This window comes from Chionomys nivalis, chromosome 14 (genome assembly GCF_950005125.1).
Source record: "Chionomys nivalis chromosome 14, mChiNiv1.1, whole genome shotgun sequence".
Lineage (NCBI taxonomy): Eukaryota > Metazoa > Chordata > Mammalia > Rodentia > Cricetidae > Chionomys > Chionomys nivalis.
The window spans coordinates 10,473,532-10,487,893 of NC_080099.1; the positions used below are offsets into that span (position 1 = coordinate 10,473,532).

Consider the following 14,362-nt stretch of genomic DNA (forward strand, 5'->3'; position numbering starts at 1 on the left):
CCACAGATTTTTATTGCTTTATTTTCACTTATGCTTAATTTAATCGAATGGTTAGTTTAAAATTGGAACAATTAAGTGAAGGGATAATCAATTTAACAGATATTGACATAATGTTAATTATCATTTTGATAATCTTTATAGCTGGTTTAATAATTCTTGGTTTATCTCTAGAAAAGGTGGTTGATATGATGGCCCAGATACAGGCCTTAGAAAAACCTATTAGAACACATATTAGAGATATTCAACAGGAGAATCTAATGGAAAAAAAAATCTCAGTGTTGCATTTTAAGGTTAAAGAGGACAGCCTAAGGTTTCCAAACAACCAACTTTAATTTATCCAGTCACCTTACTGGAACAACTGTCAAAAGATTGTTATCCCCAGGCTGTGCAAGAGTTAAATGGAATCCTATGGAAATGTTAGATTTAAGGAGATTCAAAGAAGCGACTGTCTCATATGGTATGCATTCACCTTTTGTGAAGCAAATGTTCACCTCATGGTCAGCTTGTAATAGAATTATCCCTCAAGACTGGACTTTGTTACAACAGTTATGGAACATGGTCCTCAGTTACAAAGGAGGACCTGGTGGGAAGATGGGAGGTAAGATCATTGAATATAGTAGACCTTCAGGTATAGAAATCTCCCAAGACCAACTTCTTGGAGAGGGAGATTATGCTGATGTACAAAGGCAATCTGTATATGATGACCACTGCCTTGACTTTTGCCATACAGAAGCTTTGAACGCTTGGGACAGAACTGAAGAAGTAGGAAAGAAAACTGAATCATTTACTAACGTTATACAAAGCCCAAAGGAAATTTTCACGGATTTCTTATGAAGATTGACTTCAGCAGTAAATAAAATGATACCAAATTCAGAAGCTAGACAAATAATAATCAAATCTCTGGCTTTTGAGAATACTAATGCACAATGCAAAGGGGGAAAAGGCTGTTAAAGGCAAGATCAGCACCCTTGGAGGAATAGACCTGAGATATAATCAATACTGAATCTCATGACAATGATAATACTTAAAAAAGAGATCTTATTTCATTCCCAGAGGTTTGAAGAAAAATCAAAATGTCAAGTGTTTAAATTGTGGTACACACAGTCACCTAAAAAGGGACTGTAAACAGGGCAGGGTATTCATAGAAACAATGATTTTTCTAAGCATAATTCAAACAAAATACCCCTTCTTTCTAGATTATGCAGAATTTATGGCAAAGACAGGAACTGGCTAATGAATGTAGATCAACAAATGGACAGTCAATGTAACACCTTGCCATCAGGAAACAACTTGAGGGTCCTTTTCCAGGCCACATGCCAAATACAGTTCAGTATTTACTGTAGTCATAGAAGTAACTGCTTCCCAGAGCAATTTAATCAGAAGAGATGATAGTTCATCAACCAATGTCACCATTTAATCTAAACTAACTTATATAACTAACAAATGCTTCTGATTTGATCAGATATAAGCCGCCAAAAGGAATCCTCCCTAAAGTTAAGATTGGGGAAGGGTTTTGTTTTGTTTAATATTTTAAGGAGAATAAAGGCATCCAGCTAAGGAATCTGAAGAACACTAGACAAATGAGATTTGTAAAGAAAAAGGACAAATCATGGGGCGGGGGGGGGTACCAAGAAAAAGAGTAATTAGCCTACTGGCATGTCACATTTCCAACAGGATAAAACTTCATGAATCTCCCCAAATGTTTGCTTCTGCTGTTCTCAACAGATATATAATGCAAACAGTCAATGTGTAGTGCCAGTCTACTTAAAAATTAAAGCTGGCTTTGGAGTTAGGGAGTGTGGTTCTCTCCTCTCTAAACCCAAGTATGTTTGTTGTAAAACCCAAAATCTGTCTCATGTCAGAAGACCTACCTGATATGGAACTGAAGAAAAAAATTTAGGGACTATTGTTATTGCCACTAATCTCATTAAATACTTTGAGTTTGATTCTTTAGGGCTTGTCTTGATATATAAATATTATCTCAAAATTTAAAAGATATACATAGTTATTTACACATATATTTTAAACTTTCTGTCATGATAGTCATATAGAGTACCTAACTAATTCTAGAAAAAGGAATCATCTAGCTTCCTATACATGATTTCAGGTTTGTGTCTCTATCAGGTAACTAGGAATTAAGTTTTTGTACTCTGGATATACATAAAAATATTAGTCCTTTAACCTCTTTGAGATCTGCTGCATATGACATTAAAATGTTGTTTTGTACAGTTACCTTTGAAGTCTCCAAAGATGATGGGGCCCTACAATTACAATTCCACCAGGACTATGGTAACACTACTAAGCTGAAAACACCACCTGAAGACCAGTTTTCCACTACAAACTGCTCAGAACAATTTCAAAATGGCTAGCTGAGATGATCCAGCCTCATAGACAGCTCTAGCCAGAACTTGAGACAAGTATTGCTCTTTCATATTATGTAGAGACTGAATAACAAATGATACAGTTACCTTTCCCAGGACTCGACAATTAACTCAGATTTTTCTTTTCAGGAAAGGATGTCACTGCCCCCAGAGAGCAGAAAGTAACTTTAAGACACGACACCCACATGCCCAAGGTAGCATGATGGTTTTTGGTCTTTCATTAGGTTATGGATATCTGTCATTGTTGGGGTTGGTTACAAGTTATTATTGGTAATGGTCAAGAAAAAAATGAACAAAAAAACATTAGATTCAGAGTTCTTGTTTTAAAAAGAAAAAAAGGAGTATATAGACTTAAAGGTAGATATATTGAGTCTACTCTGAAAAGAAAAAGGAGGAATATAGAAATAGGATAAAAGTGTAAATTATTGAATCTGCTTTTTTAAAAAAGGACCAACGGGGCTGGAGAGATGGCTCAGTGGTTAAGAGCACTGGCTGCTCTTCCAGAGGTCCTGAGTTCAATTCCCCGCAACCACATGGTGGCTCACAACCATCTGTAATGAGGTTTGGCGCCCTCCTCTGGCATGCCGGCATACATGGAGGCAGAATGTTGTATACATACTAAATAAATAAATCTTTAAAAAAATAAAAATAAAAAAGGACCAACACTTGTTTTAAATATCTTACATGGGTATGGGTCTTTGCATATTGATACAAATTTGAGATTAATTTTGTTAGAACACAAAGTACATAAATTTCTAATTGTATTCACAGTATTGTACCTATCTGCTCACTTAACAATTTGATGAAAATTGCTAGTCCTTGAAAGTTACTAATTAGAATACAAACAAAAGCAAGTTAGTAGTTAGTCAATACAATCAAACTTGTAGTCTTATTGGGTAGTTTTCAAAGGCAAAGAGATATATTTTAGATAGGTTGTCTTCAAACACTTCAGATATCTACAGAAGATGGCATTCAAGATGTTTCAATAGCATATTCTTTTCTTTTCTTTTTTATGACAATAAGACATGTCTGCTCCTAGCAGCATCAATCTACTTCAGAGAAGATGACAGACATAAAAAGATACTCCATAAGGAATTTACTTTCTTTGTGATAAGTCACTGGGTAAGAAAATGCCCTTTCCTTGACTGCTGATAGTATGCTGTCTAAATTGGACAAGCAGGACACAAAGGAAAAGACTGAAACTTTGCCAAGACAAGGACAGCCCTTCAGAATGTCCTGCTTCACAGACATGTCTGTCAAAGATTTTAGGCCTCTAGGCCGAAGACAGAAGACAGGTGCTCCAACATTAAAGAGAAAAATTCGGTTCAGTCAGCCAGCTATTTCTGTTATATCTCACATTTTTGGGAAGTTGCTTGCACTTCTTGCTCATACTTCTTTTTTTTTTTTGGATTTTCGAGACAGGGTTTTTCCATAGCTTTTGGTTCCTGTCCTGGAACTAGCTCTGTACACCAGGCTGGATCGAACTCACAGAGATCCGCCTGCCTCTGCCTCCCTAGTGCTGGGATTAAAGGCGTGCGCCACCACCACCGCCCGGCTTGCTCATACTTCTTGCTCACTCAGGTAATATTATCTTTTCTTGGGTCTCTGATGGACTTGAAGATTTTATAGTTATAGTTTTCTTTGTTATCAGATTCAGAAAAGAAATTCATTAAAGAGGTATAAAATGTATAATATTGAGAGACACTAAAAGAAAGTTTTGGTAATACAAGTTAGAACAGAAACTGAGTTAGGTACAACCTTTTGAACTTATCAACATAGGATAGATAAGGAGTATTTTCTTTGAATTTGTCAACTGCTAACAGACTAAACACTGTTGATGTATTTATTGTCCATATGTAGTTATTGTACTTACTGAATATAGTTTTCCTTATAACCTTTTATTTTAGAGAAAAAAGGGGGAAAGTGGTGATACTTTGGTGATAGTTTGTACTCTAATAAAGCTTGCCTGATGATCAGAGGGCAGAGCTAGCCACTAGTTAACCACAGAGGTCTAAAGGGCTGTGCAAACAGGAAATGTTATGACTGGGTAGAGAAAGGAATATAAAGCAGAAGGAGACAGCAGTTCAGTCCTATTTCGGCTGAGGAGTTAGAATGTAAGAGTTGGATGTGACTTGTTCCTTTCTCTCTCTGATCTTTCAGCATTTGCTGATACCTGACTCTGGGTTTTTACTACTGAACCAATTAGAATTGTGGGCAACAGAAGTGTGTGGCCGGGAGCGGGCTTCGAGGTTTCAAAAGCCTAGGCCAGGGCCATGTGTCTCTCACTCCCTACTGAGTATCAACATATGAAGTTCTTAGCTCAGAAGTTCTCAACCTGGGGTTCAAACTACCCTTTCACAGGGGCCATCTAAGACTACTGGGAAACGTAAGATGTTTGTTATCTGTAATAGTAGCAAAATTAGTTATGAAGCAGCAATAAAAATAATTTTATGATTGGAGGTCACCACCATATGAGGAACTGTATTAAAGGGTCACAGCATTAGGAAGGTTGAAAACCACTATTTTAGCTACTGCTCTAGCCTATGACTGTCTGCTTCCCACAATAATAATGGACTACCCTCACGAACTATAAGCAAGCCCTAATTAAATGTTTTGTAAGAGCTGCTTTGGTCATGGTGGCTCGTCACAGGAATAGAAGAGTAACTAAAACAATCTTGTAACAAGTTAATTCACAAACCAGTTGGTCATCCCTTCAATTATAACAAAGATGCTTTAAGTAAGCATCTAGGGAGCCAAATAATTTCCCCAGTACATGAAAGCTTCTTAAGTCACACTATCATAATCACCTTTGACTACACAAGCCACCTCTTCTTCTCAAAGAACTTCTTTCCTTTCTTCAACCCTTAGAATGGTTTCCTATATCAAGTCTGTACCATGATTCCAAAGCCCTGGCTCTAGCTCAGAGGACTCTGGTCAAAGCTCTAGATTCACTATATTCTCTCAGAAGAACAGAAGAAAACTATATTGATAACCTCCTAGTCACTTTGAACTGAAAGGCAAAACACAGAGGTGCCATATTCTGTGGCACACATATGTCACTAGCTCTATCACTGTCTTGTCTGTAGCTACCTTATCAAATGATATCTCTCATCCCCAACCCTTTACACCAAGCCTAAAAAGTGGTAATGACAGGTATAACTAAACCACACCAGGGAAGAAATCTTTGTTTCCAGTATAGGCACAGAATCAGTCCTATGCAACAACTAATGCTACACTGATCCTCAGCAGCTAAACTGCAGTATCCAAATCAGTCTAACATATCTCCCACTGCCAAGAAGAAAACCAAAAAGTTAACGCCCACAATTTTGCATGGTCCTATAATTTGTCATTTTGATGAGGAGAATATAAACTGGACCAGAAACTATCATCTGAGAGTCATCCATATTTCTTCCCGTTCTTTTTTTTTCTTTCATGTTTCTCTTGGTTTTTAGCCTGCTCTCCAGTTTTCCTTCCACTTTTATGTTACAAAATGGTGGTGTCTATCATTTAATTTATTCTATGAATTTCAGTGATTAGGAGTTCCACTTAGACCCAAAGTCACCGGGACAATAAAATCTAACAGAACTCTGAAGTCAAATAACTGCTGTTTCAAATTTGATTATTTCTACTCTCAAACTGGGATCTAGGTCAAAACTTATCTATGTTTTACTTTCTTCACAGAATTATGAGAATAACAGTGTATATATGAAATATCTGAACCAGAGTTCAGCACATATAGGAACATACTAAAATGGATATGTGCCATCATCATCATCATTTTTTTTTTTTTTTTTGGTTTTTTCAAGACAGGGTTTCTCTGTGGTTTTGGAGCCTGTCCTGGAACTAGTTCTTGTAGACCAGGCTGGTCTCGAACTCACAGAGATCCGCCTGCCTCTGCCTCCCGAGTGCTGGGATTAAAGGCGTGCACCACCACCACCCGGCCATCATCATCACTTTTTGCACTGGGAAGTAGGATAATGTGTCTGCCCTAAGCAGCTAAGGCAAAACATAGCGGATAATCTTCCAGCATCTACTCAGCCTGCAACCTTCCTTCCTTTCCTATGAAAAACCCTCAGAGGCCAAGTCTCTGGTGGTCATCTGCTATGGAACTAAACAGCTGAGGAACTGGGTGGGACAGAAATCTCTGTCAACAAATGGCGCCAACATGGGTAACTGCATCCACATAAAACCTGAGAGAGTTTGGGAAGTAATTCTAACACAAAAGGACAGTTAAGCACAGCTTCTTGGTAGCAGCATTTTCTCATTTTCTTGCCACTTGCTAGAGGCAAGTGGGTCTCATTTAAGAGAGGCTTCCTGACTCAGCTTTAGCTGCAAAAACCTTGCAGCTCTTTTAAGAGGCTCTGCCACAAAGTACTTAAATGGTGTTTATAAATAGCTGACAGCACGTTTCTTGTTGGTGGCAGGGACCTTGAATCTCCAAAGAGCTGTGGCTCCAGCTAGTACCTCCATGGAGGCTAGACTCTCAGAAAGATAAGGAATGGGTGGGATCCAGTCGTCAAAGTCACGGCTTTAATCCTAGCCATATCTCTTAGCAAATTAAAGACTCAAGTGGTCAGAAAAAGAGAGCTATATCATAAAGATAGATTCAGACTAAAAAAAAAAAAAAAACCTCTAAACAGTTTGGAGTGTGTTTAAAAATATATGTAGGCTTGGGAGAGAAAAAAAGGATGAAGTCTTAGAAAAGAAAGAAAGAAGGAAGGAAGCAAAGAAAGAGAGTAGTTGGGTGTGGTGGCACACACCTCTAATTCCAGCACTTGGGAGGCAGAGGCAGGCAGATCACTGTGAGCTCAAGGACAGCCTGGTCAATAGAGAGTTCCAGGACTTCCAAAGATGCACAGAGAAACCCTGTCTCAAAAAGCCAAAATGTAAAATAAAAAAAAAAAAAAAGAGTTTAAAATAAAGCCACATAAGGATGGATAATACACAAAGTTTGGATACTGTATGTTATTGTGTTGTATTTGAATTGTTTGAATGTTGAGGAAGGAGCAACAGCTGCTAAAAGACATATGATTATAAATGCTGCCTGATTAATCTAACATATATATTTTGAAAATGCCTTGACTTCAAAATTTAAGTCAAAAGATATGTTACTTTGGAAAAGAGGTTTTGCCACATGAAATGAGAGGCTGTGGATTCCTTCCGGGTTAAGAAAAATCAGATTTGATCAAGGAAGACCCCCTGAGAAATCTCCGCTAAGAGCAGATGGCCCAGATGTCTAAGTTCTACATCCAGAACACTTTCAAGACTGCTGGCTGAGATGACCAACTCTCACAGAATATTCCAGTCAGGACTTGATCATAATTCTAAATTTTCTTTAGGCCCCCATAAGATTATCAGCACCCCTGATCAGCAGAAAGTAGCCTGGAAAACTCCACCCACGTTCCCAAAAAAATATCTTTTGGATATTTATCTTTGTTTAGAGTGTTGGTTACAAGTTGTTATGGATAACAGTCTGGGGGGGGGGGGGACTAAACAAGGAAGATTAAATTCAGAGTTCTTGTTTTGGAAAAAACAGGGGGATGCTGTGGGACACTGGTCATGTACCCCATCGCTTATATTGTATTGTTTTAATAAAATGCTAATTGGCCAGTAGCCAGGCAGGAAGTATAGGCAGGCAGACCAGGAAGGAAGTAGAGGCGGGGAGACAAGAACAGGAGAATTCTGGGAAGAAGAAAGACTCAGTCTGCAGTTGACACAGAGGAAGCAAGATGAGAATGCCTCACTGATAAAAGGTACCAAGCCACATGGTTAACATGGACAAGAATGATGTAAGAATTAGTTAATAAAAAGCCTGAGCTAATAGGCCAACCAGTTTATAATTAATGTAGACCTCTGTGTGTTTCTTTGGGACTGAACAGCTGCGGACCAGGTGGGACAGAAACCTCTGGCAACAGTCATTCTACTAAAGTGGAGGGAGCCAAGAACATTACCTTTTACCAAGCACAAGGAGATACAAACACCAGTGATTCCAGTGATGGGAAAGTGAAGCTTATCCACAAAACAAAATGGAGAAGAGAGAAAAGGGGGCCGGGCTGTGGTGGCACATGCCTGGGGCCTTTAATCCCAGGCGGAGGCAGGTGGATCTCTGTGAGTTCAAGGACAGCCTGGTCTACAGAGTGAGTTCCAGGACAGGCTCCAAAGCCACAGAGAAACCCTGTCTCAAAATACAGAGAGAGAGAGAGAGAGAGAGAGAGAGAGAGAGAGAGAGAGAGAGAGAGAGAGAGAAGAGAGAGAGAGAAGGGATGCTTTGGTTTGCACTACTTTCAAGGTCCTGGTTCCACTTTGATCTGAGTCCTGATGCCCCTTCCACCCTATATGATTAAAGTTAGTTTCTCACTTTAACCAGTGACATTTCTAACAGCTTCCCAAAAACCAAAATTAAAAACAAACAAAAAAATGAAAAACCTCCCATCCCTGGAAGAGAAAATAAACATGTTATTAAGAGATGGCTCAGAGGTTAAGAGCACTGACTGCCGTTCCAGAGGTCCTGAGTTCAATTCCCAGCAACCACATGGTGGCTCACAGCCATCTATGATGAGATCTGGTGCCCTCCTCTGGCATGCAAGCATACATGGAAGGAATGTTGTATTCTTTTTTTTTTTTTTTTTTTTTTTTTTTTTTTTTTGGTTTTTCGAGACAGGGTTTCTCTGTGGTTTTGGAGCCTGTCCTGGAACTAGCTCTTGTAGACCAGGCTGGTCTCGAACTCACAGAGATCCGCCTGCCTCTGCCTCCCAAGTGCTGGGATTAAAGGCGTGCACCACCACCACCCGGCTTTGTATTCCCTTTTTTAATATTTATTTATAAATAAATCTTTAAAAAAATAAGATAAAAGTTAAGGCAATATTGCGGGGCAAAATGAATCCAGTGTTGGGTTTACTGTAGTGAGGCACGCTGTTTCAGGAGCATCACTAAACACAGGACAGGTACGGTTCAATTATCCTTCACAATCACGGTTCTCTGTATAAACTGATAGGGGCTACAACATGGATCGCTAACTTTTTACTGGAAAAGTCGTTCATTTCTGAAACAGAAGGAAAATGGCAGGTGCTGTGCAGTCCCTCACATTCTTTCTTTTGTTGGTGTCCAACCAGACTGCATCCTTTCCCCACAAATAACTGTCTTACAAAGCAGAACAGTTTACCAGTGAAGTAAAGTAATCCAAACATCACCCATGGCTAATTTACCCCAACTGGCTGCAGATTTAACTTCAAATCCAGACTTACATGTCTCCACTTTAAAACACAATTTTTAAAAACAAACAAACAAAACAATCAGGGTTTCTATCTGTAAACATCCCACATATGTCGTAATTCATGGTTCAATCCTGGTTTGGCTACGAATAAGATTTCTCTGAAGATCTGTTGGAGGAGAAAAAAAATCTTTTTTCTGTGTAACCTCCAGCCTCTGTTTTCGACCCCGACTATAAAGGTATCAACAATAAAGTTATGACCTTGTTCGGAGGCTAAGAAACAGTTTTTCCTCAAGAGCAAAAGGAGCGCACGAACTATATGACAACACGGACCCTGAAGATACCTTACCATGGTTACAAACCAAGTGACCGATCTAAGGCCGACTAGGGAAGGCGGTGTTCCCAAAAGAGCGCGTTTCTCCCCACGCCGAGGAAGCGCCGGTGGGAGGAAGGGGCCTTAGCTCGTGACAGACCTGCCTCGACCACGACGGGGCGCGGAAAATTCCTAAAGGCGACCGCACGTTTCCGCAGGCGATCTTCACCGGTGAACGGCGGCCACGCAGCACCGGCGAGCGCCGCTGCCCGCGCCCCACCGAGCCAGTCCGCCGGCCCTGGGCCGCCAGGTGCGCGGCAGCCACCCCGGGCCAACCGCCCGCCTTCGCCCGCTCCGTCCCTCCCTGCGCAGTGCCCGAGGATGCGGCTCCGCCAACCGGCCGCACGCCCCGGCGCCGCCGCGCTGCTGCTCCCGCCTCCCCTCCCCCCCCGCCCGCCCTGCGGCCTCCGCTCCCCCCCTCCCGCCGCGACGCTCACCCTCAACTCCTCGAAATCCGCCATTTTATCCCGCCCGCGGGCGCCTCAGCCGTCGCCGCTCCTCCGCCCGCTGCCGCCAAAGACACCGCCGCCGTCTCCTGCAACATCCTGCACTGGGGCGCCGCTCTAGACGCCGCGGCCGTCGCCGCCGCCGCGCCGCCACCACCGCCGGGCCCGTCACGTGACCTGCGCGGGGCCCCGCCCCCGGCGCGCGCAGGCCCCGCCCCTCGCGGCGCCCCCAGCCCACTGTGCGCGGTCTTCCGCCCGAGCGCCCCCCACGCGCTTCCGGTGGTGGCCTGTCCCCCGCTGAGCGTCGCCGGCCCGCGTTTTCCGCGGCCCCCTCCTCCCTTTTCCTCTACGCAGGGACGCTGGCCGCCACCGAGGCTCGTGGGAGCGGGCGGAACCGCGGCGTTCTTCCCGGACTTGGAGGAAGGCCTTGGCCGAGCTAGTGGCAGGGAGAAAAGAGGTGGCGGGACTCACCGAAACATTCGGGAAGATTCTCACTGTGCTCTTCCCAAGGTGTCTGAGAACACGGGAAGCGGCCTCAGTGCCATCCCCACAGTAGCTGGGGTGGGATAATCCAAGTATGGGTGATGGGTAAGCCGTTGTTCTAAGATAATCGTGCTCATGGATAAGAATTTTTTTGTGTTTTGTTTTTGTTTTGGTTGTTTGTTTCTAAGACATGCTATCACTGTGTAGCCCTAGCTAGGTTGGAACTCTTGTAAAACATGCTGGTCCCCAACTCAGACAGCTCCACCTGCATAAGCCTGAACCTCTTTTTGAGTGTGGGTGCCACCACACCCAGCTGGATAAGACCTTTTCATTTCTGTCCTTAAACTATTCACCTTGGCTGCTTTTTTTATTTTTTCTTACTGACCTTGAAGGGAATGTCAATGGCCAGAACAAACGAGTTGAAAGATTTGTAGGGTGAGGTTAGGAGAAAAGTGAAGTAAGAGTGCTCCAGAGAACTATGATGGGGTTGAAAAGTCAGGAGACTCTGATAGCTGGGGGACAAATGAAGAGAGATTGCTGATGCTCCCAAACATGATGAAAGAATGGGGGGGAAAAGATGGGTACCTGCCTGCCCTTGGGAGGCTGAAGGTGGAGGATCAGGAATTGTTAATGTAGCCTCGGGTGGCAGAGACAGGTGAATTCGAGGCCAGCCTGGAGTACTATGTGAGACTGGAGAAACAAAAACAGTGAATGACAATGCAGAGTCAACTGGCTGGAACACACAGTTAAGATTTCATTGATAAGACTGGTGGAAGCCCCTGTTTAATACTGCTCCTACTCCTAAGAAGGCTTCTTGTCATTTGCATTCATTTTCAAGTGTGGATCCCTGGGCAAAGAATTCCTACTCTATGCAATCTTGAGTTCTCAGTTGCATACTAAGCGCTTCCTTTGCCCATTTTAATTCAAATGTCTTCTTAACGTTAGGTCACATAGCTCAGTGGTAAGCTCTTGTCTAGAAAATTAGGCTCTGACCTCCCATTCCCCACCACAGGAAAACAAAAAAAAAAAAACTAAGCCCTACAAAGCCTCTTCTTAAATCCTTACCCACAAGCTAACTGAGCCCAGGCCTAAACTGAGTAAGGTATCTGTGTGCCATGAATAACGGGGTTCCAGTCAATGGAGTGTGCAGCTGACTGAGTAAGGTGTAAAAACAAAAAGCTGCGTCTTAGTCACTTCTTAGTCACTAGACGTCTACTGCTGTGATGCAACACCATGGCCAAGACAACTGGTATACAATAAAGCATTTAATTGGGAGCTTGCTTACAGTTTCAGAGGTTAGCCCATTATCATCGTAGTAGGGGGCAAGGCACCTTGTGGGCAGGTGCTGGAGCAGTAGCCAAGAGGTACATCCTGATCCATAGGCACAAAGAGGGGCTCTAGGCTTGGAATGGACTTTTGAAACCTCAAAGCCCAAGTGCTGTTGGTTGTTTTCTACTCTTTTGGCTCTCTGGAGGAGAGGGGGCTATGACTCAGCTCCCAAATAAATACACAGAGGCTTATTGTTTCTTATTAATGACTGGCCTTAGCTTGACTTGTTTCTTGCCAGCTTTTCTTGACTTAAATTATCTTGTCTTATCTTTTGCCCATGGGCTTTATCTTTCTCTATTCCTGTATACCTTTCTTTACTTATTTCTCTGTGACTTGGTGTGTAACTGAGTGGCTAGCCCCTGGAATCTTCCTCCTTTTATTATTCCTCTCTGACTCCTAGACTTCCCCCTTCCAGATTTCTCATATTTATTCTCTTTCCCTGCAAGTCCCACCAGTTCTTTCTCTTACTTTGATATTCTCCATTCAGCTCTTTATTAGACCAATCAGGTGTTTTAGACAAAGTAGCACAGCTTCAAAGAGTTAAACAAATGTATCATAAAACAGTGTTTGTATCATTAAAATCAATGTTCAAAGCATAACACATCTTAAAATAATATTCCACAACACCAACTCCCAATGACACACTTCCTCCAACAAGTTCATACCTCCTAATCCTTCTAATCCTTTCAAATAATGTCACTCTTAGTGACTAAGCATTCAAATGAGTCAAAGGGGGGTTATTCAAACCACTACATTCTACTCACTGGCCCCCATAGGCTTGTATCCATTTCATAATGCAAAATTGCATTTAGTCCAACTTCAAAAATCCCTGTAGTCTGTCAGTCTCAACATTATTTAAAAGTCCAAAGTTGAAAGTTTCTTCTGAGGTTCATGCAATCTCTGAATTGTGATCCCCTGTAAAGTCAAAATAAAAAACCAGATTACACACTTCCAACATATAATGGCACAAAATATGTATTACTATTCCAAAAGGGAAGAAAGGGAAGAGAGTGAGGAAATACTGGACCAAAACAAAATGAAACCAGAAGGGCATACTCCAAATTCTGCATCTCTATGTCTGATGTCAATGCACACTTCAAATCTCCAACTCCTTTCAGCTTTGTTGACTACAACATACTTCTCTTTCTTGGGTGGGTTGCACATCCTGTTAGCAGCTCTCCTTGGCAGGTATCCCATGACTGGTATCTCCAATACCTTGAGGTTTTCAAGACAGTCCAGTCTTCACCTTCACAGCTTCACACAATGTCCTCTCTGGGCCTCCTTGCAGGGACACCCCTAACACACTTCATCTCCGCAGCTCTCCTTAGTCTCAGAGGGAGATTCCACAACCCCCTTCTTGAATCTTTAACTCTATAGCTGGAACCACATGGCAGAAGCTCTGCTGTTTGCTGGAGCTGGCCCCCACACTTTTCACCAGCTTTCTGTTGGTGGTGGTTTCCTTTACTGCCTAAACTCTTTTTAATTCCATTGCACATCTTGGAAGCTTAGCTGGGCAAGGGCTTTTTTTTTTTTTTTTTTTTTGGTTTTTCGAGACAGGGTTTCTCTGTGGTTTTGGAGCCTGTCCTGGAACTAGCTCTTGTAGACCAGGCTGGTCTCGAACTCACAGAGATCCGCCTGCCTCTGCCTCCCAAGTGCTGGGATTAAAGGCGTGCGCCACCACCGCCCGGCTGGGCAAGGGGCTTGTACTGAGGTTAAACTTTCTTTATTTCATTTACCATCATGCTTTTCTTTAAACTTTTTATCTCCTCAAGCACTGGACTTAGCTTCATTACACTTTCTCCTGCTCCTTTTCTCCCCTAACTATATTTGTATTTCTTTGTCCAGCTTACTCCTTTTCATCATTACAGGTCTGCATAAGAATTACTAATAACCACAGGACAAGGTCAATACTAAGCTATCTTGAAATCTCCTCTACCAAAGCCATTAATCCAAAACTTTTCAATATAGCCTCAGGCAGGTTTTTCAAACAAGGACAAAAAAGAAGCCACATTCTTTGTCAAAATATGGCAACAATGACAATGGTCTCTAGGCTATCAGTTAAGAATCTCTATATAAGCGGCTCTGGTACACAATAAAGGGGGCATTCTTGGGGCATTTTGGCATAAAGGATGACCTTTGT

General features: G+C 42.1%; 1 protein-coding gene across 7 annotated transcripts in view; it reads right to left on the reverse strand.

Moving 5' to 3' along the window:
• The window catches only part of Pias2 (protein inhibitor of activated STAT 2), an 80,342-nt gene extending 69,719 nt beyond the window's left edge, over window positions 1-10,623 (reverse strand). For 2 of the 7 annotated variants that reach the window (XM_057789199.1, XM_057789197.1), the window contains exon 1: window positions 10,402-10,623. Coding sequence is in view for 5 of the 7 variants with exons in the window: in XM_057789194.1 (XP_057645177.1) it covers window positions 10,402-10,425 (24 nt within the window). In the remaining 2 variants the exon portion in view is untranslated. Of the gene's footprint in view, window positions 1-9,940; window positions 10,224-10,401 lie in introns of those variants that run through there. The other 5 variants (XM_057789194.1, XM_057789200.1, XM_057789195.1 and 2 more) reach the window with 3 other exon arrangements.
• Between the last annotated feature and the right edge of the window lie 3,739 nt (window positions 10,624-14,362).